General features: G+C 37.4%; 1 protein-coding gene and 1 long non-coding RNA gene across 4 annotated transcripts in view; one reads left to right on the top strand and one right to left on the bottom strand.

Annotated features, from left to right (window-relative positions):
- The window catches only part of PARD3B (par-3 family cell polarity regulator beta), a 568,533-nt gene extending 551,064 nt beyond the window's left edge, over positions 1 to 17,469 (bottom strand). For all 3 annotated transcript variants that reach the window (XM_060688120.2, XM_060688124.2, XM_034431407.3), the window contains exon 1: positions 16,280 to 17,469. In XM_060688120.2, the coding sequence (XP_060544103.2) occupies positions 16,280 to 16,399 (120 nt within the window). In that variant the 5' untranslated portion in view covers positions 16,400 to 17,469. The remainder of the gene's footprint in view (positions 1 to 16,279) is intronic.
- Positions 3,750 to 21,177, top strand: LOC148116628 (uncharacterized). Its single transcript, XR_015731191.1, has 4 exons — positions 3,750 to 3,842; positions 13,516 to 13,866; positions 16,298 to 16,420; positions 18,975 to 21,177. It is a non-coding gene; the product is annotated as an uncharacterized LOC148116628 (long non-coding RNA).
- The last annotated feature ends 1,788 nt before the right edge of the window (positions 21,178 to 22,965 follow it).

Here is a 22,965-nt window from a genome sequence, read left to right as displayed (position 1 = left end):
TCCAACAAGCTGGGCTGGCCTAACTCTTTTTAATTGTTCAATTTTAATTTGCTTTTAAAAAGTGGGTGTTTTAATTAGTATGGGCCAAATTTGTTTAATATGTTTTTAATTGTTTTTTAAATTTTATATTGTATGTGTTTTATCTTTGGCTGTCCACCACTCTGAGTCCTTCGGGAGAAGGGCGGTTTATAAATCCAAACTAAACTAAACTAAACTAAAAGTAATAGTAATATCCTCCTGTAACTTAGAACAAGAGAGGAAAAAATTCTAGTTCTCCAATTTGTTTTCTTTTGATCCAGTATAATCATGTCTGAGAGTCATTTAGGTATTTATTGTAGATATTTATGTGGCATCTACCTCTACAATTGAGGATAGGGTAGGACAGGACAGGACAGGATTTTTAATGTAGCAAAATTGTTCATCATTATTTGTTAATGAAGGGCTGGATAAGAAAAAGCCTCAGGAAATCTGTCTGTCCTGCACTATCCATTCATATATTTCCCTATATCCCATTTCCTGAGCTTCAAAATAACTGGGCCCTTTATTTATGAAGACCTCCTTCCAGGAGTGCTTTGTCCCCCCATTTCATTGTCATTTTCATTAGCGTGTTAAACACCATGTTTTAAGATTTGATATCTGTTCAGTCTTACGTTAACAACCTGCTCAAATAAGACCTTCCATTTAAAATAATTGTTATTGTTATCAGTGCTGTAAAATACATTAGTGTTGTAGCTCCTGCAATTTCGAACAATCATTCTTATTGAGCCATTAACAAAAATAAATGTAAAGCATTTGATGGCTGCATTTTATCTGACAGTGTACAGAAATTATGTGCAACAATCAAATTTCAACAGTAACTGAAAAAGGACTTTAGGGGTCAAACAAAATTATTGGGTGGGGCTGAATGTGTCCAGTCAGCTGTCAAACTCCACTTTAATTGATTTTTGATAGTCAATGATGAATGTTCCATTCCTTCACTCAACTGGATAGAGCTATGATATGAATTACATCAACATGTTCTGTTTAATAAAATGTATCTTCCATGATAGTTTTAAATGGGGTTTAAAGGGAACTGTTTAGGGAGGATGATATATGCTGAATTCAATATGATGTTATCAGCAATGGCAGATGGGTGATTCTTCATTCAACTCTCTCTAGAAACTTCCATTGATTTAGAAGTTCAACGAAGGTCATACAAAATAACTGCTGATTTTAGAAGATGCTGTGAATGGTCACCAATTGGCAACTTTTCAAAACAAGTTTTGAAATGTAAGATAAATCAAAACCCAATGGATAGAAGATGTTTTGTTTTGTTTTTTGCTTATTCCTTATGTCTGTGAAAAAGAGATTTTTAAGAAAGGAAGAAATACCCAAGAGTCTTTGGGATCAATGCTTTGTAAAACCACCAAGAGGAACATTTAGACTGCCTGGAAGACATCCAAGTGTTAAACCTAATACTATATATCTCCAAGAATTAATCAACGCTCATTTCAACTCGTTCCATATGAATACTATCATCTATATACAACAGCTAATGGCCCATCATTTGATCATAGATTAGAGAATGGTTAGCAAAAACCATATCAAAGAAAAAGAAGCCTTTGTTTTACATCTTTTTAAAAGGGTATACTACTGAGATTTGCTCGGGTTTCATCTTTTACACAAGTCACTTTTACCTATAAAGAAATCTGAGATATATAATTAGACAAAACTTGCATTTGCCTTTAATTAATTTAAGTTCTAAAACTAGCAGCATTACTCAACTTGGTTATACAGGCTGGAAAGTATAAATATTACAACTAGAGGACTATAAATTTCTCATTCCTATGATATCTTTTTATATCATAAATGCCATCAGATGTGGAAAAGTGTTTTTAAAATAAACATCATGTTATAGTGCACATGTTTATTTTACATATATAAATAAGGAACAGGAGAAATCAAATTGGTTTAGACTAAAAAAATCACCAAATAATTTTGTTAATAAAATGTCCCACCTAAAAAAATCTTAACTATAACTACAGTGGGGTGCCACAAGGTTTTGTCTTAGGCCCAGTACTCTTCAGTATCTTCATAAACGACTTAGATGAGGGAATAGAAGGGGAACTCACCAAATTTGCAGATGACACTAAGCTGGCAGGAACAGCTAACACTCTAGAAGATGGGCTCAAGGTCCAGATGGATCTTGACAGACTTGAACACTGGGCCCTATCTAACAAAATGAAATTCAATGTAGAGAAAAGTAAAGTCTTACACTTAGGTAAGAAAAACCAAAAGCACACATATAAACGGGGAAAACCAGGCTTAACAGAAGTGACTTTGAGAGGGATCTTGGAGTCTTAGTGGACAATCAGCTAAATATGAACTACCAGTGTGCAGCAGCAGCTAAAAAAGCCAATGCAGTCCTAAATTGCATTAACAGAGGAATACAATCAAGTGAGGTACTAATACCACTCTATAAAGCCCTAGTAAGACCACACCTAGAGTACTGCGTCCAGTTTTGGTCACCACACTATAAAAAAGATGTTGAGACTCTAGAAAAAGTGCAGAGGAAAGCAACCAGGATGATTAGGGGATTGGAGACTAAAACATATGAAGAACGGTTACATGAACTGGGCATGGCTAGCCTAATGAAGAGAAGGACCGTGATAGCTGTCTTCCAGTACTTGAGGTGCTGCCACAGAGATGAGGGGGTCAAGCTGTTTTCCAAAGCACCTGAAGGCCAGACAAGGAATAATGGATGGAAACTGACCAAGGAGAGATTCAACCTAGAAATGAGGAGGAACTTTCTGACAGTGAGAATAATCAACCAATGGAACAACTTGCCTTTGGAAGTTGTAGAAGCTTCATCACTTGAGACTTTCAAGAAAAGATTGGACTGCCATTTGTCAGAAATGGCGGGTGGTTGGACTAGATGACCTATAAGGTCCCTTCGAACTCTGTTAATCTGTTAATAAGCAGGTGTGAGGAAAAAATATCGGATATAAATGAAATCAGACCTGGATCCACAACTGACCACAAAACTCACAAATTTAGACAGACAGACAGACAGATGCTATAATCCTAAACATATCCTCAACATTCTTGGATATAAATATTACTGAATACAATTATAAGTAGTATCAATCCATCAAGATTTATTATAGACCAGCAAATAAAACAAAAAAAAATGCAATTGATTAAAAGGAAAAAAAATGTTCTAAAATAGTTAAGACTTAGCTCTGGTCAAGGAAGCAAAATCAGATTGGTCTGATAATAACAAGATAAAACAAATAAGAACAACCAGGATGTTTAGAAAGAATGGAGATGGTAATTCCTGGTAGCATCTGCATTGAGGAGAAAGTAATAGAAACTAATATATCCCATCATTTCAATTGTTCCTCCACTGTATGGACACAGTCTCTCTTCAAAGGGGATCTTTCGGTATCTCCCCTTCAGTAATGGCTGTTGGGAAGGCATTGCATCTGCCAAGGAAAAGGCCCTTCTAAATTTTGGAACTGTTATGTAACTAAAGTATCTGGCTGGCTGGAGAACATTTGTAGAGTGGCTATAAGTAGATACAGGTAATAAAAAAGAATATCTTTAAATTTAGTTCAACTCCAGATAACTACTTGGATGTGTCCCTAAAGAATGGTCCTTGGTTAACAACAGCAATGGGGGCTTTTGATATTGACATTGCTAAGCCATAAGACTGTAAAGTGTGACATCACATGACTGCATTGCTTAGCAACAACAATTCTAGAAGTCCCCATTGCCTTTGCTAACTGAATCAGACCAGCTATTAGGCGAGGATGCAGCCTGATCCAAGTCATTCCTACCTTAGTCCACCTCTACTGTATAAGGTAAGAGACTGCCTCCTCTTGAACACTCCCCATCTGCATATCTCATCCCCATCTCTGCCCTTTTGAACATCAGCCTGCATGCTGCCCCAGGTGCCACCACCCAGCTCTGCCCCTGCCAAACACCACTATTATATCATCCTGGGCCCTACTCTCACACTCCACCCAGGGCTTCCATTTGTGCCCGGCACAGGGCCTTCTTTTAAAAAAGAAGCCCAGTGCATGAAAGGCCTTGCTGCACCAGAACAACAGCAGGACGCGGCTAGAAGGATCCTTCTTTTCACTGGCACAGCCAGAATCTCCTTTCACACACTGGGCTTCTTTCACGAAAGAAGACTCTAGGTGGAGCACGAACGGAGACCAGGGCTGGTGCATGAATGAAAGCCCTGGCTGGTGTGCGAATGGAGGCCTTCAGCAAGATGCAAGAGAAGCCCCTCCAGCTGATACAGTTCTGATGAGTTAGGTAGTGAGCACAGTAGTACAGTGACAGGACAGGTAGCAGAGCAACTGGCGATAAGGGGTAGGCAGGGGACTATAAATGCAGGTGTGCCCGAGTGGACTCAGATTTTGTTCACATGAGTGCAAGAGCGCTTCAATGGCCAGAACTTCAATGATAAGTTGTAAGACCCTTTATTTAGCGCCACTGTAACTTTGAATAGTCGCTGAGCAAAGAGATGTTAAGCGAGAACTACTAGTACCTATAGATTTTTTTGTATTGCTTTCTTCCAGCAGGCAGCAGCAAGCATTTTAACTTCCCAATTTAGCAGTCTGGTGTTCTCTGAAGGTCACCCATCTAAGTAGGCTTTATCTTACAGAGAGGGCAGGGGAGGGGGAGGAGAGGGGAGGGGAGAGGAGAGGAGGGGGAGGAGTTTACTAGCCTGCCTGTAGCTTGTTATATTTTAGAATCTAGTAGCCAGCAGATACTTACTGACTCTCTTGATCTTTACTAAAGGTAAACACACCAGATACACTTAATAGTAGACCTATAATTATTGATGTTCTTATTCTCAAGTAATTATTTTTATAATCAGGACAAGTCCTGTTTTCTCTTTGTTTCCTTAGTCAACTATTGTAGGTGATCTGGGGGGAGGGAGGAGGTGCTATGCACTTCCAATCTCACTGAATATAAAGTGACTTTGGTAAATGTATAAGTTTTGTGTGCATGCTCACTAATACATTGGCATATCCTGGTCCAATTGTATATTTCCTCCGCTATATTAATCCCACTGGAAGCCCTCTGGGAATAATTGTATTGCTAATTCACTAAAGAAAAATGTTACAAATGATCTCCATTATATTTAAGCATCTGACTTCTACACATCAGAAAGAAAATAGTATTGCTCAGTCCACCACAAACTAAGTGTGATTTACAACTAGCCCAATAATCATATCTCACTATGTTAACTTACAAATATCTGATTAATGTAAATTATAGTACTGAACTGGAGGTTATACTTTTAAAATAGAAAATTATCCAAAAATAGTTTCAGGAATTAATTGTTGCCATAGGGGGTAAAGCAAATATTTGTATCTGTTACCTTTTGTAATTTAATGTAGTTGATTTACAGGACCTGTAAAATATGCCTATAGGGAAGGTTTCCAAACATTAAAATTTCTATAAAAACCATTCACATGTTTGTTATTACTACTGATAAACCAAATCGGAGCACCACTTAGTTTAAAAAACAGCAAGCTTTACTCAATTAGAAGATGCACAGTTTATCTAATATAGAAATTGCTACATTAGCAATGTTCAATGAGTTTCAAAAATGTGGCTTCATTGCATGCAGTCTACTTGTACAATTGTCAGAAAATGAAAGAATTCCAATGGTGACCTTTTCAACTGTAATAATTATTTCAAAAATGTATTCCACGGTTCTGTTCCATATTCCATTTTTCTTATGATCAAAAAGTATCCATTTTTAGACTGGTAGACACAAAACCTGAACTTAGAGCATATAGGCATGTAAAATCAATTAAAAGGGTGGGGATATTATATGATTGCAAATCCACAAATACTTGCATTATCAACATGAGATAAAGCTCGCTACAACAAAGAAAAAAAATGATTGTACCCTTGACTTACAACCATTCATTCAGTGACCGTTCAAAGTTACAACAGTGCTGAGTGAATTATGACAAGTAGTCCTTGGAATTTGAGTCATCTCACCACCCTCACAGGAATTACATGATTGCAAGCTGGGCACTACCTATTCACACTTATGCCCCACAATCAGGTGGTCACTATCTGCAACTGTTCTTCTTGGCTTCCACAGAAAAACCAATAGGGAAAACAGCAGAGAAGATAGGTTGCTGGGGTAAGTCTCATCCTTGCACTTTCCCCCAGCCTCTCTGTGATCATACCACGCTGGCCACTTCCCAACTCTCACCTTCCTTGCACCCTTTTCAACCTGCACCACACCTCATGCATCCTTCCCAATCTTCCCTTGCACCTTCCCCAATCCACCTGCATCTTTTGCACAACCCCTTGCAGCCTCATAAACCCTCCCTAACCTGCATTGTGTCTCTTACATATACTCTCCTGTACCCTTCGTCAACCCTCCCCTGTAGGGTCTAGGACAACTCGCCATGCCCAACTTGCCCCAAGACAACTTGCCGCAGAACAATCCATGTGGGATAACTCAACGCAAATAAATGTTATCCACCACTTTCTTCTACCTTATTTACACTTTTGTCAATGGAAATAATGTCAAAGAAATAATGGATAGTATTTACCACATTGAGTTATCCCTTGTAGAATTCTCCCACAGCGAGTTGTGTCATAGCGAGTTGGTCACAGCCAGTTCTCCCATGGTAAATTGGTGTAGTGATACGGCCATGAAAAGTTGGCTGCAGCAAGTTATCCAATTCCACCCCTGCAACCTCACATATTCTCCTGACCCATGTTGCATCTCCTGCACATCCCAAAACACTCTTGCACACCCACCCTAACCTGTGCACCCTTCACTCTTGTGCACCCTTAGCTCCCATAGTACCTTTTATGTGCCCCTCACACCTTCCCCGACCCACATTTCTCACATACACCCTCAAGCATCCTTCCTAACCTACACCTCATGCATCCCTACGCATCCCCTTGCTCCCTCAGTTACTAATCTGTGAACCAGTGACTTGTAACTTCCTGCCAGGTTTCCCATGTCTTTGATTGTCCCTGCCACATAACGACATGAGATTTGACTAATGATGGCAAGCAGGATTGCTGTCATTAAGCAATGCTGTCATGTTTTATGACCATATCACTTAGCTATAGAAATTCCAGTCCCAATTGCCACTGGAAGAAGAGGACTACTTGAACACACATTAATTGAATATACCATTTTATAGGGCTTTGAAAGATATACCTCCTTTCAAGTTGTCCAGGTAATTAATTCTATAGCACAAGGAAGCCTGAGATGGCAGTTTGCTGGGTTATATAAGTCTTCTCGGGACTTTAGATGGCATTCCTAAAGGTTTTTAAAATTGTAGTGATGTATTGTAGACAACAATTCTGGATGCCAGTTGCAACTTTTAAACAGGTTAGACTTTGGCAGGGTTAATAATGGTTATGGAACTTGCCTGATTATTAACACATGTATATATTTGTTTCATCTTTGTTATATGCCACTCAGAGTTGTTTTGAATTGGGTAGCCACATAAATAAATAATTCATCTTTGTAGTTACATCACATACTAAGAAAAATATTTTCCCCAGCGTCACATTCAATAATTGGATGCACCACATTGTTAAAACTGGTCCTTATTTGCCTTAAACTTAGGAAAATTCAACAGTATGACAGACACTGTTATTCTAATGGTTATGATTCAGTGTTTCATTTTTAATAATTATTTATTATTTATTTCTATTTTATTTAGAACATTTATATGATTTATATTTATACATATAAATATAATATGAATATAACATAAATATGATATACATATGTATATAAGAGCCAGTTATTTAGAATATTTATATAGAGAACCAGTTTGATCCAATGATTAAGGCACCAGACTAGAAAGCGGGAGATCATGAGTTCAAGTCCCACTTAGTCATGGAAGCCTGCTGGATGACTTTGAGCCAGCCACTCTCTTAGCCCAACCCAACTCATAGGGTTGTTATTGTGGTGAAAAGAGGAGGAAGAAGGGGTATTGGCCACATTTGCTGCCTTGAGTTATTTGCAAAATAATAAAGGTGAGATATAAATAAATAAAGCCATCTTTCATCAAACTCTGTAAGTTATACATAAATGCCTTATATTTCTCTTCAGAGATTGTTTTTAATTTCCTGCCAAGTTCCTCTGTATGTGCAGGTACACGATAGTTACTTCAGCAAGCAAAATTACAGGTTTTAAATTTTCGTAATGTAATTTCACATTATAATACATTTTAATCTTCAGTTAAGCAATGAAACAAGAAATACTGAATTCCTATTGGCATAAAGCTATAGAAATAAGCCAAGCATCAAACAACAACCCACCTAAAAGCCACAAAGACTAACAAATACTGCTTAAAATTTCTTAAAACAATTAAAATGGGTATTATTTAAGCAGATGTTTTAGCACAAAGAAAATGTTAATTCTTAGAAAGTTACATTTGACTGCTATCTTAGCTTACATAACAGGTGTCAAAATACATATTTTAAACGTGACCTTGTACATTATTTCAGCATTTAATGATTTTAGTTTTTTATTTCAGATTGTGGAAATAAAATATTACTAACATTGAGGTAAACTAAAAATTACTGTAATTATTTAATAGTCTTCTATTTTATCCCAATAAATCCAGAGCTGTTCTCTTATTTTCCTAGGAAAGTAATCTAAACCTATCATTATTATATTCAAGGCAACAATGATCTCCTATTTTATTTGTTCATGACCTTTAACATATATAGCTGCATTACCAAGGTAGTGGCATTGTTAAATACCTTCTTTAATCAGCCAAGCATCATTCAATCAAAAAACTGAATTTAAGAGATTGTGTCACAACCCACAAAATAGGAGAACACAATCACTGCATTCATTGCTGAATGACAGTGAAACATAAAAGCACATCAAGCATTTAAACATCTGCAGATGATATGCTTTCTCATATTATCTATTCTTTAGCCTTTTTAAAAAAAAAATAGGTCAGAGGTTGAATCCAGCCTATTTAATGCCTATTCATTCTATGGGTACAGCTGTTTTACACACACACACATACACACACACACAAAACACATGTGCACAGAGAATAAAGATCATGAAGCCAATTCAAAAGTTGTTTTTCCCTCTGGGAATTCTAAGCTATAATGTGCATCTATGTATTTTTCAATGCAAATAAGTAATGCTATAAAATGCAGATATATATGTGAATGTAATAGAAATAGTAATCTGACTACACGTTTTTCATATTTTGATGTTTACTAAAGACAGGAAAATGCAGAAATGTTAAAATGGCCAAATATTTACAAAGCATTAGAACAAAGCATTAGGAAATCAGTTTTTAGAAATTAATGTTTATTGAAATAAAATGAGTATGTACAGTAGAAGAACATGCTTCTGCCCATTTTATTATATCAAGTGTCACTTGAAAAATAAAAAGTTGAATGTAATGGGAATGAGATACTTAAGCCCATAGCATTCAAAAGAGAGAGAGAAGGGGAAGAGAAATATTAATAATATTTTTGAAGCCAGATGGATACCCAGCTTTCAAGTTCACCCATAGACATGGCAGCTCACTGGGGACTTTGGGTTGCTCACTCTCAGCTCACAGGACTGATGTTGTAGGGAAACAGGAAAGAAACTATACCTATTGTACCTAGGCCTTTCACAAAAAGTTTTTACAGGTGCAAGGAGGGCTAACAAAAGACACTAAGACACCTGCATTGGTAAATCCAACTTTTAGATTCTGAATTCAGCACATACATTGCAGTTTTTCATTTTGACAATAACTGTCAGCTATTTTTCATTATTACCAACTTTACCTCAGTTTTAAAATATATTTTAGGTTATTAATAAAAAATAAGCTTTAACTTTATTAGCAGACATAAAACTGTCAGAAATGAGAAAAGAAAGCCACAGAAGTGAAAGAAAAAAATATATGCCACAGACAGACAAAAAAAAGGAAGTAGTTGTGGTTTAGCAGTGATAACTATAGGAAACCAAGTTCCCCTAATATTATAGTCCTTACAGAAGAAATTGATATGTGTAGCACATTAAGGTTTTAGTTCTTTTTAATACCATGCTATGAAATCGCCTTTCAATTATATAGGCCCCCGTCTATGATTTATACTCTGAGTTCTCTCTTAAACTTGACAAGTAATCATCCATAATTCTCACTGTACTATGAGGCACTGATATACAAAAGTGATACTTGAGCTTATTAATATGCTTGTCATGATGAGCAAATTTGAGTGTTGTACAGCTTAATTAAGATTTTCTATTCAAGAAAATATATTGATGCACCAGAGGCAAATTAGAGAATTGTTAATGAACTCTGATTTAGAAAGGGATAAATTTGTATTTAGATAGATAGGAGAGTACATAGTTCTGCATATGTTTGAATAAGCACATCTAAAAATTCAGCTCATAGTTACTACTGCTATGGCATATAATAATCCTGTCCATCAGGAAAATTAAGCATCACTCTTGCAGAACAAGCAAAAAACTTCAATCCATGTTAATCTAAAATAAATTATTAAAAATAATATTAGTTATTACAACCATTAATTTTTTCTACACATTTGCACAAACACATGATATTGATTTAGAAATGTACCAGAATGCTAATCAAGAACTCAACAGTCTATCAAACTTATAGGGCTGAAACACATTTCTGCAAATTTCACCTCTATCCTTAAGCCAGCTATTAGGGTTATTTTAATCAAAGCTTCACTTTGTAAAAGGGGCATAGACTGCCAGCTACACCTAAAAGTAGCCTGCAATTCAATCCTAAAATTCAATTATTTGAAATAAGTATAGTTGTTTACATTTGCAATGAAAAACTAGTGGTCTGTTCCAAAATCTGTTGGTTGATTTGGCACTGTATTTATAAAATCCATGTTAACTACTGCTAATCATCTTAGTTTTCTTTAACTGTTTGCAAAATCAGTTATAAATTATAATCATGAAGTATTAAGTTGGTTGCATGCATGAAGTGTCTCTAATTGGATTACAGGTTATAGCAAAATCCTTATTCCTCTAAATAAAAACAAAACAAAACCCCTAAATCATGAATACAAATCTCTGATTGTGTTAGATTAGATATCACAGACAAGACTTTTTAAAAAAAAAAAAAATCTGTCATGGCAAAGACGACACAGTCTTTCATAAACATACCATTTGTTTTAATCCAAGCCTTGTTATTAAACTCATTTGCAAAATATCAGTGATTGTTACATTCATCAAGAGTAGATTAATTTGAAACATATTTTTTTTCTTTAAGGCAGCTTAATCTCTAGTGTGCAGACTTTTTGTTATGCCCAAAATGATTTTTTCTCTTCCTGGAAATATATTAATTGGCTCTTGCTAACTTCCACCTGGCCACTGCACAAAAACTTCCAGCCAATCTGCATAAATGGATCAGTGCCTGCCATTTTATTGACTAATGCACTCTTCATGTCTCCGAAACTTTTCCTTAAAAAAATCTGTGAAATTGAGGAATGTCAGAACACATGAAGGAATCTGTAATCATAATGCTTCGTTTCCTCCCACATTTTTAAACAGGAGTTGATTTGTTCTGAGCTTGGACAATCTGGGTAAACTGCTTTGATCTCACAGAAATGTACACTTTTGCAAAAGTTAAAGATTTAAAATCTTTCTGTTTTAACAATGTAGCAGTCCACATATAACCAATAGATAAATTTCTCCATGCTTGAAGGAGTTTTAACAACACTGTGGCTATTTAAGAAAGGCATTGCAAAATAAATCTTAAAAATGACTCATTGATTTCAATAAACCAATTCTCTACAAATAACAAGATTATCTCCTAAAGTACAATACTTTTAGTTCTTCTTAGCACTAGATTTAGACTTATATACCTCTTCATAGTGCTTTACAGCATTCTCCGAGTGGTTTATAACATCAGCATATTACCCCCAACAATCTGGGTCCTCATTTTGCCGCCCTCAGAAGGATGGAAGGCTGACTTAACCTTGAGACCCATCATGATCAAACTCCAGGCTATGAGCAGAGTTAGCCTGCACTACTGTGTTCTAACCACTGTGTCACCACTGTTGTTCTTAATTGGATGGAAACCTTATTTTCAAATAAGATGGAGGCATTCCTTATGATTCTTATTCTTAAAAGATAGGCTACAAATAGAAATAATCTAGGGGTGAAATGCTCCTGGTTCGGACTGATCTGGTAGCAATGGTGGTGGGTGGTTAGCAAAAATCCCTGCCCCCCCCCATGCCCAGCTGAGCCACGCAATCATCAGAGGTTTTTTTTATTTATTTTTAAAATTTTTGGCCGAAAAAATGTTTTTAAAAGTTAAAAAAAAAAAAAAACTCTGATGATTGTGTGGCTTTTAAAAGCCTCTGACGATCCTGGCTGAGTTGCCTGATCATCAGAGGCTTTTAAAAGCATTTTTTTACAACCTCTTGAGGTTGTAGAAAAAATGCTTTTAAAAGAAAAAAAAAGCCTCTGACTCAGGCAACTCAGCTGGGATCGTCAGAGGCTTTTAAAAGCATTTCAGCTGAAGAGGTTGTAAAAAAAATGGTTTTAAAAGTAAAAAAAAAAATAGTTGGCCATGCCCACTCAGTCACATTACCCCCCACCAAGCCATGCCCACAGAACCGGTAGTAACAAATTTTACATTTCACCACTGAAATAATCCTAGGATTCTTCATCAAGCTTTCTTTTATACAACCATGCACCTCAAATCATACATTTCTCTCCAACTACCTGAAAAGTTTGCATTTTAAACAGAAGTTAAATATCCTTTCAACTTTAGACACAATCTCTGAAACAGAAGCAAGGCTACAGCTGAAGAGAATTGTCAACATCATTATCTTTATGCAAAACCTTTAAAAGTATCAGTATTAATGATACTGTATAACAGACTTCTGCAAGCAGCTGATTTGCTCAATCACATTGTGTCATAAGCGGCAAAGTACACTAGGTTTTCCCCAACTTTATCCATAGATCTATAACAACATGTTAACCTAAAGCACACCTTATTACACCAGATGTAACAACTGACATTGTTTTTAGAAGTGGATCTGTCACCCCAATATTGTAGAAGTATTCTGTTATATTACAAATCCCAGTTTATTCCCTCGTGTCTCTTTTAAAGTATAAAATGTCTGTTTTAAAATTTCTGCTCACAGAGGATATAAGATAGGAAAAAGATTGACCTGCGAGTCCTAGCTAAACTGAAGAACCTCATACATTATAAATATGACCTAACAAATTGAAGAATGTTTCTTTCAAATTCTGTAACTGCCTGATGAAATAAACTGAAGAATCTGAATATTCGCTTTACCATGAAGTAATTACTAGTGTCAATTCAGGCTTGAGATAAATAATTAGGCACTTCAGATACTATGTACTAATAACTCAAAACATTTATCAAAGGCAGAAGAAACTAAGTCTTCATTTTTCCTCTCTGAAAATACTGCTCAAGAGTAAAATTTAATTATCTACCCAACACAATCCCCATCCATAACTCTGATTTCACGCCAATATTTTTATTTTTACAGATAATTTGCAGGAAAAAAGATGTACTGAACTTGATAATACCTGATGCAACTGAGCAATGAACAAGTTTCTAAGAGACCTATAAGTTTCATAGAAGTGTAAGATTGTACAAGATTTTCCTGCCTCCTACTGTTTCAACACTTGTTCATTCAACACTTTAATATATTAATATTAGAATCATAAGGCAAGTATTTAAAGTTTACACAAGTAAAATGCAAATGTACAACTTCCAGCAACACAAGGATCACGTCAGGCCTTGCCTGCTATGTCAAAAGCCAACTTCCAGTGGACAGTGCCAAGAGAAAACTTTGAAAGTTTCACTAGATTTGTCAGTGGAAGAGGTAAAAATTCAGGTAACCATTATCAACAGTAGATTTACAGTAGAGGCAATGAATTGTTTTCTCTCTCTGCTAAGAACATCCTTGATCTTTGAGGAAAAAAGCAGAGTAAAAAACAAAAACAATCTAACTGTATTTCATGAGCAACTGTCCTCAATATTAAATGCAGTTAATATGATCACACTCCAATAAAATAATTACTAACTTCCCTTCCACATTAAAAATTATAATTTGGCAATCACTTTTGAAGGTTTGCACAGGCATGTGCTCAAGACATTTGGGGACTGCATGTAACTCTAGAATTTCAGATTGTGCATGTCTGATTTACGAGTCATATTCCAATCATACCTCTCTTTGATTCTCTCCTAACAAACTAAGAAGAAATTCAGACCCAAAAAGAAAGCAATAAGCCATGAATTCCAGTTCAGATCTAATACTGAACTAAATTATGAAGACATTCTGGATTTAGATAGTCACTCTGAAAAGAGAAGCCACGGAGGAGCAATAAAGTAGCACTGATCCGAACACAAAAGCACTGTGGCTTCCTGTTATATTGGAACAAATTCAATGTGTTGTTCTGTATAAAAATATTTCATTATTATTTTTGCAAAATAAGTATAAGGTGCCAAGAATTATTAGCTTGGGAGTTTTTCCTAAATTCTTTCTCAATGATTTCCATATATAGGGGATCTTTTTGATAAAATATTATCTAGGATACGCATCATCATCAAGAAGAAAATGTTCCTGCAATCAGCTCAATTCTAAATTGGTGGTATGGCACAAAATCAGGTGTCTAAGTTACATGATGTTTACAGAACAGTAAAAGTAAACACTCTCAGAGTGCCTGATTTACATTTTACTTAGACAGAATTTACATATTGAAGTTATACTCTGGTGACAGTCTGGTAAAGACAAATTACCACAAATACATTCACTTCAATATCAAGACTTTGAAGAAAATTTGCATATGAACAACTGTACTTTTGTATGCTCTACCACAGGAACCATGAGGAAGACTCCAAATTTATGGGTTACAACCACTAATTCCAGACCAGTGACCACACTTTCACTTTTTATTCACTCTTACTTAAAATAGCTCAGACAGATCACTGAGAAAATGAGCAGAATTTTCTGCATTAAAAAAGCAAGTGTCACTATAACTCTTCATTTATCAAAAGTAATAATCCATAATTTTGTGGCTCTGATAGGCATACTGTCTGAAAATTTGGAAACTTGTAGGCACTACACAGGACTTCAAATTTAAAGGCAAAAAGATGCTTGGAACATGCAGGGGCATACCAACAGCCTCTAGCTGTATTATCTTAAATCATTTTCTCCCTGTAGCTGCAGAGGGTAACCTCATGAGTACAGAAAAATACATGGATTCTTTAGTTAGTTACAGGCAGTGCTATGTGGGCAACCCAATATTGAAGTTCCCTTTGCCTTTGAAGCTAAAGTACTGTACAGCCTTATTGGAAATTCAACTCATCAAGTGGGCAGATGTTAAAAATACTATCAATAATATGGAAGAAACAAGCTCCAGATGTCAATAAAAATTATGGTTTGCACCATTTGTGCAATTTAAGCGAGTGACAGGAGGAAACAGAATTGACACACTCAGCTTGTAATATAAAAACAGAAAGAACACAATAATAAAATCATGCTTTTTTAGAGATTGCTAGTATGGAAGCTTCAGAATGGCTGACTCTTCTTGTTTCTACTTGGGCTTTCTCCAATCACTGAGATAAACAAGAAATTGCAATCCATTATTTAAGAAGACATGAGATCAGGAAAAGAGGACCTGAATGTTGTAGGTGGTATAGTCATCACTCAACAGGGAATGTTTTTGAAGAACACTCTTGGGATTCTGGTAAATGGTATAACTACATTAATGTAGATGTTTAGGTCTTTCACAGAGAATAACATTCTCCAGTTTAATCCATTTCTGATAATTAGTCAACAGTGACATTAAATAAGACACTGAGTGATATAATGCTCTACATCCAATCCCCCAAATTTAGTTATTTACAAAACTGTTATTTGCCAAAGTTCTACAAAATACTTCTCCTGTCTCTTGCTTTTGAGTTTGACTAATGATTGGGCAGTACCACAGACAGAACTAATGAGATCTGGATATCTAAGTCTGATCCCAGTCCTATTTGTATCAAATACTAAGATTTAAAGGTGAATCAACTATCACATATGAAAGATGTGATACACAGAGAGAAAAGATAAAGTTTCACAATCTCAACCTATTTAGTGCCATTTCTGATATTAGCAACTTTTGCATAAAAAACTCAGAATAGATTTTCCCACTCAAAATGCCTATGCATGCAGTGGAAAGATGCAGCCAATCACCCTGCACAAGGAATAGTTAAGTAACAGGTGACTTTGCCTACAGTGTGTTACAGCAGAAGTCAATGCTTACCTTTTCTTTGGTTCTTAGGTACCTCTGTAGAGCCTGGTGGGTTAAATCTCTAACCCGGATTTGTCCATCTTTACAGGGAACTACAATCCCCGTCTTGCCAAAACAAACTGTCACTTTCATCTCATCCAAATAAAAACAAAGGTAGATGAGGATTCTTTTTTTAAAAAATGGCACATTCAGGAAGGGGGGGGGATGAAGTACCAGTTAGTCTCGCGGTAATCGGGACCTTGTTTTGAAATGCAAAACTCAACAAACTCTAAACTCCCGAAGAGAAAGGTAAACTAGTCTCGGCGACAGCAGGTGTTTATGTTTTGACACTGCGGGAAGAGGGGAGGAAACAAGGAAGAAAGAGAAAGGGGGACAGGGAGCCAGAATTCCTCAGAAAGGGCAGGACCGAGGCCTGGCAGGCAAAGCCAAGCTTGAAACCACTCAGCCCTCGTCTTGGAGGGAAGGCAAAACGGCAACAAAGGTCACACACTAACACAAGTTTCTCAAGGCAGAGAGAGAGGATGGTTGGGTTTAATCTGCAGAAAGTGCCTCCCGAAGCCAACTGTAACTGGGAGGGATTGAGCTACCACTCGGATTCCCGCTTTTGGACGCGCAACCCCCCCCCTCTTAAACAGGAACCCAGAGATGCGAGAGCTTGGGAAGCGATAGCCCCAGGCGACCCCGGCAAGGAGACATAGAAAAGAAGGTCGCTGCGCAGACCCCCGCCCTCCTCCTCAGACTGCTCTCCTCGGGGGCGGGAGGAAGAAGGAAGCTCTCGCAGGCCGAGCCTAGGGCTACAGCAAACCGCAGCCCGCGCCGCGCCCCATGCCCGGCCTGGCGACTCTTTCTTCTTCCCACCCCGCTTTTCCTCTCTCTTCCGGGCCTCTCCGCCGCCACTTCAGTACGGCAACTTCAACTCCCGCCCCTTCTCGCGCGCTCGCCTCCCCGGCTCTCGCTCTCTCGTTCCTCCCGCCTCTCCTCCCGCCCGGCGGCTCAGCCCTGCAGCATCGCTCCAAAGGTCGGCGTTTGGGGGTGTGGGTGGGTCGGTGGGTGTTGCTTTCCTGACTGCTCCCACCCAGCAAGCGAGCCCTGCCTGGAACTTAAAGGGTCCGCCGCGCCGCCTCGCCTCACTCGCCCTGCGCTGAATTCCGGAAGAGGGGCGCACCCGCAAACCCAACGCAACAAGTCCCGCTGGGCCTCTCAAAGAGGAGGAGGGAGGAGTGTGCCTTCTGAACCGGTTCGCAGCCTTTAAACCTTTGGGTTATAAGGAAGGCAGATACGGAAGAACAATGAAGTCCTGGGCTTGTTTGTTTTCACGACAGTGAAGGGAACCTTTTGTAACCACTCCAGGTTTACGCACAGAAGTTTTTGCTTTATACTAAACAAGCCCGAAAAATTCTTTTGGGCAACAGTCAAATTCTCTTGCTCCAACGTTTTGGATTGGTTCCTTCGGATTACTTCTTTTGAAAAGAATGCTGCCTACCTCCTCTCCTTTATCCAAAGCGGCTGGAAAAGCAGGCGGGGAAATTCTTAAAATGTCTTATTAGCTAGTAAAATAATAATAATAATAGCAGGAGTCTAGTGTATTTTGGCATATTGAGATTTATTTCCAGTCCTGTAGCTTAGATGCACTTACTTTGTACCTTCAAGTCAGCCTTGCCTCCAGGTGACTGCTTGGACTCCCTGCAGTTTTCTTGGCAACTTTTTTTTGGAAGTGGTTTGTCCTTGCTTCCTTTCTAGGGCTGAGAGAATGACTGGCTGAAGTCACCCAGACTTTGTGGCTATGGTTTTGTGCCTAAGGCGGAACCAGAACTCTAACTGCTAAACATAACCTAATTTAAGAATAACCATTGAGTTTGCTCCAAAGCCAAATAAACCATTTATGGCTTATTGAGATATAAAACAAGCACAAAACTCTTAACCTTCCTAGACAGAGTAAAAAGATTTAACTCTTAATAGTTTTATTCCATTTTTAGTTGCCGAGATATGAAAACAGTAAACATAAAAGACAACCTAGGTCTTTTACACAACCTAAGTCATTAAAAGACATATTAGTTGGAATCATGTACTATTTTGTGATGTACATGTAGTCCTCGACTTACAATTACAATTGAGTCCAGAATTTATGTTGCTAAGTGAGAAATTTGTTAAGTGAGTTTTGTTCCATTTTACAACTTTTCTTGCCACATTTGTTAAGTGAATCACTGCAGTTGTTAAAAGTAGTAACACAGTTGTTAAATGAATCTGGCTTCTCCTTTGACTTCTGTAAATCACATGACCATGGGGATGCTGCAGTGGTTGTAAGTGTGAAAATTGATCATAAGTCACTTTTTTCAGTGCCATTGTAACTTCAAACAGTCACTAAATTAACTGTTGTAACTTGAGGACTATCTGTACTGTGACCAATGAACTAAGGTTAGTGAATTTATGTAGTAACCCAAAATTTGAAACACAACATTCCTTCTTCCCTCCTGGGTCTGAAGGTGTAATCTTTCATTCCTAGCACACAACTGAGGTGCCCATATTCCAGCTCGAGTTACATAAAAAAGTAATATATTTTGACATCCATTGCCTTAGAAACAAGGTCAAGTGACCTGTTCTGGGTGTGATCAGAAGTGTCTGGTTACAAGTTTGCTTCCACTGTAGCCATTTATTTCCCAGTGTTTAGCTTTCTCCATTAACACTTTGTTTCCTGATTTCATTTTAGATCTGTCTCCCACCCATCCCCTCCAAAACAAAACAAATGACACCAACTTCTCTTCAGATTTCCATAAATCAAGAGGAAGCAGAGCTCTACTAGCTTATGTGTGAACAAAGAAGGGATGCTTCTCACTATTTTGCTTGAACAGTATGGTGAAATACATTAATCCGTTAAGGTGTAACACCATTGCTTTTCCTTGCACTTGCAGAAAATAAGAAAAGTCTTGAATACAGTAGGGATTTTGTTGTTTATTCGCCCATTTTCCAACGTTTGTCAGTTTCAAACACTTTTACTCCCCTCCCCTGAGCAAAGAGGATTGTCTACCAACTATTCATTTTCAATTGGGACACTACAGGATCCAGCTAGCTGCAAAATCATGATGAGATCTACTTCCCTCTTCTCTACAGCTATTTCTGCCCTAGGGTTTCCCCATGATGTTTGCTTATTTCCTATTACTTTAACTTTGGAAATAGAATGTGAGACAAAAAATAGGCAAACCAACCTAGAAAAGTACAAACAAGAATCTTAAGGCAAATCCTATTCCTGCTGCAGTAGCTTGATAGGTAGATGTTTTTTATTGCTGGCTTGTGAAATGTAAAAGGAGATGGTGGTTTGCCTTGCCTAGAATGACCGACAGAATTGCTACCAGAAAAGCACTTTCATTTTTATTTTTATGACCTTAAAGATATAATGTCATTTCTTATGATATCTACCTGATGATACAATCCATCAATAAAATAGATGCATCCTCGACTTACAAACAGCCAAAGTCTGTGTCAGAAATTAGAGAACTTTCTACAGCTGATCTAGGGAAGAGGAAGGAAGGCACGTCCCACTGTTCAAGTGAAAGTCTACTTCAAGTTAGATTGACCCCATGGGAAGCCATTGTGTTTGAATTTGGCCATTGTTTTCAACTGGTCTTGCATCATGCAGAAGGACTGGTGGCTGCCTTCAGGATTTAAGAAAGGATTCCCCCCCCCCCCCCCCCACAGTCCTGCTTTGTTGTCAGAAAATAAACCTAGAACTTTCTGTATGCAAAGCATGTGCTCTGCAGGGAATGACAATTTGCCACTTGGCAGAATGTCATCTCTGATCAATTCTCATCTGTGGTAGGTAAGTGGCCACCTGTACCTATCTAAGCAGCCTCTTCCCTATTTAATTAGTGTATGAGCAGCTATGTGATCTGAATCCACCCTAAGCAGATGAATCACAAATTTTGCAAAGGAGGAGGGTCTTACAAAATTGGAACATTATTCCTTTTCTAATTTGGTAGAACTTATCTAATTTAGAGGTGGTCAGATGGCAGCCTAAGAGCCAGATGTGGCTCCTGTATATATTTTACCTGTCCCATCTTTTAAAAAACCTATCTTAAAAATATATTTCTAGGGTAGATTTTGCATGTAATACATAAGCATTATTATATGAAAAACTACATCCGAGCATAAGTGTTTCAAAGCTGGAAAGCGTTTACTTCTGGACAGTGCCATTTTTTTAATGAAGCTAATCACCCTCCACCCTATCTCACCTGAAGGCAAGTGGCCAATGCTACAAAATGTTAATAATCTTCTGCTCTAGAGAATCAGATTAAAATATCCCATCATCTCCATAAGTAACATGCTTTATATGGGAAAAGAAAAATAATAATTCTGATTAAGCTTTTCTGCTATTTACCCTTCTCACGCTGGATGATTCATATGGAAACTGAAAGTTTGGTTCCAAAACAAATTCTAAAGAAGCTGCCAAATTTTTCTGTTGGACCAAGTCCTGCTCAAATTTCAAACTAAAGTGCAGAGGATGATTATTAATGCTCAACTACCAAAACCTTTGCTATTCCTTTGACTTAAGATGATCTAGTGGTCTGGTTCACATATAACACTAAAGCATAATATTTTCAGCTTTTGTAATGTAAGAATCCACCCTTTGTGGCTTGGCAGTATGTGTGAAAGCAGTTCCATATTATTTCTCTCTCTCACAGGCTTCAAATTGTTTCACAATAAACTGCAGTTATCTTATTTCTACTGATGCATTCAAGATTATGTTGCAATTGAAATTCCCAGAATTCTGACCCATCTATTGGCAATAGTTTGGGTTTTAACTAGGATTTTCAAGAGTTGTTGCTCCAGCACATCTGGAAGAAATATTGTAGAAGAAAATTTTGTGACGCTGTTTATGGATGATGACAATGGTAATAATATAATTCTAGACACTTCCAAATCTCTGTGGTATTATTTACTATGGGGAAAATTCATTTTCTAAGAATGATGGTTTGAGTGTTGGGAAAAGATATTTGTGAGAAAAGGCAGCATGAGTTTTCCAACAGCCTCAAAATCTTAATCATCACATTCTAAAACTTAAAGATGAAATATACTAGTCGATATAGAACATTCATTTTCAGGCAATCATTTTAGTCCAGTTTTATGTTCTCTGTCTTTTATACTAACCATACACTGTACAAGATATAACTTTTAATATTTTCATTGATTTGTGTGGGAATTTTTGTGGTTTTACAACCATTTTTTATTATTATAAAAGAACAAGATTACAATTTAGTTTCATTATATTTTATATTTCGCATTATTCTGCTGAAAATAGCCAGAAAAATTAGGTGGTTAGAACAAATCTATCCTCAAACAAGTCTGCTGGAAGTAAAGAATGGAATAACGTATTGACAATTCATGGCCTGATTCACACATCATACCAAACCCAAATGTGGTTGGCTTATAGTTACCATAAATTGAGCCCTTTGGTTTATAAATCATGGTTGATGGCTATATGCTATGTGAGATCAGCAACAGTATCTTATTCAAAAAACTACTGTGACTTAGAGAGTTTGTTTGCACATTGCCCTATCTACAAAATCTCCTACCGGTAATTCTACCTTTCCCCATAGTTTTTCACCACAGACCCCAGCAAATTATTCCTCATATTTTTATCCCTTGTCCACTATTTTGGCAGTCCCTTTTTTTCTCTGCTCCATGCCTTTTCAGGGAAGAATAGGTAATAAGGGATCAGATTCTGAAGACTATGATAATCACTATATGATAGTTTCAGATTGCCATGCTATCTTAATACAGTGATGGCAAACCTATGACCATGATGTTTAGTGTGGCATGCATTCACCAATACCCAACAACAACTATACTTGAAAGTACATCCTCTTCTTGCACAGTTTTTGGAGGCTGCAGAGTCCATGGAAGAGCATTCACTGAAGCCAGTACAGGAATGAAGCCCTCATGCAACCGGGAGCAGCTTCTGGAAGGCGGTAGGGGCCTATTAACAGACAGAGAATGCCACCTGAGGGTAAACAGTGCAGGGCAGATCTTGAAGAGCACTGGGCTGCAGTAGCAATGGGAAATGGCGAGAGGTGTTTTTGAGTGGCAGTGGTGGGACGAGGGCTGCCAATGAGTGCCAGTGTTTAGGGTGAGGTAGGTACAGGAGGTGATAGAGAATTGTTTCTCTTTTTTTGGGGGGGGGGGAGATGTGGATGTAACATGCCAGCAGAATCAAGTTAGGTGTTTTCCAAATTTTTGACACTCCGAACCCAAAAGATTTGCCATCACTGATGTAGTATGTGAATATAAGGTTAACTGTTCCATGGTTCCCTGAATTAATAAACTCTTAGTTTATGCACATGTTGAAGGATAAATTAAGCTGCCATATTGTACCCAAATCTGCCCAATGCCTCAATCACAAGGACCTATCACAATCACAAGCACCCCCCCCATCACAGGCTAAAGTGGAAACTGTGCCAGATGTTAGAGAAGCTTGATCTGAATCTACCTATTTCATGTAATACATTAAATATCTATTGTTAGTGTCATATTCTTTAAATTTTTTAAATACACACTTAAGCAAAAGGCCAGATGGAAGGTTACACATTTCTTGAGACTTAAATGGGCAGTAGGTCTCATGGTCTGATAGCAGAGGATCAGGGGAAAAACTAGTGGATTCACATTTGAAGTTTGCAATAGAGAGATCATTCAGGAATAAGCCTTAT

This window comes from Pantherophis guttatus, chromosome 1 (genome assembly GCF_059756535.1).
Source record: "Pantherophis guttatus breed Tessera chromosome 1, ASM5975653v1, whole genome shotgun sequence".
Classification (NCBI taxonomy): Eukaryota; Metazoa; Chordata; class Lepidosauria; order Squamata; family Colubridae; genus Pantherophis; species Pantherophis guttatus.
This window is presented reverse-complemented; position numbering and strand designations above follow the sequence as displayed.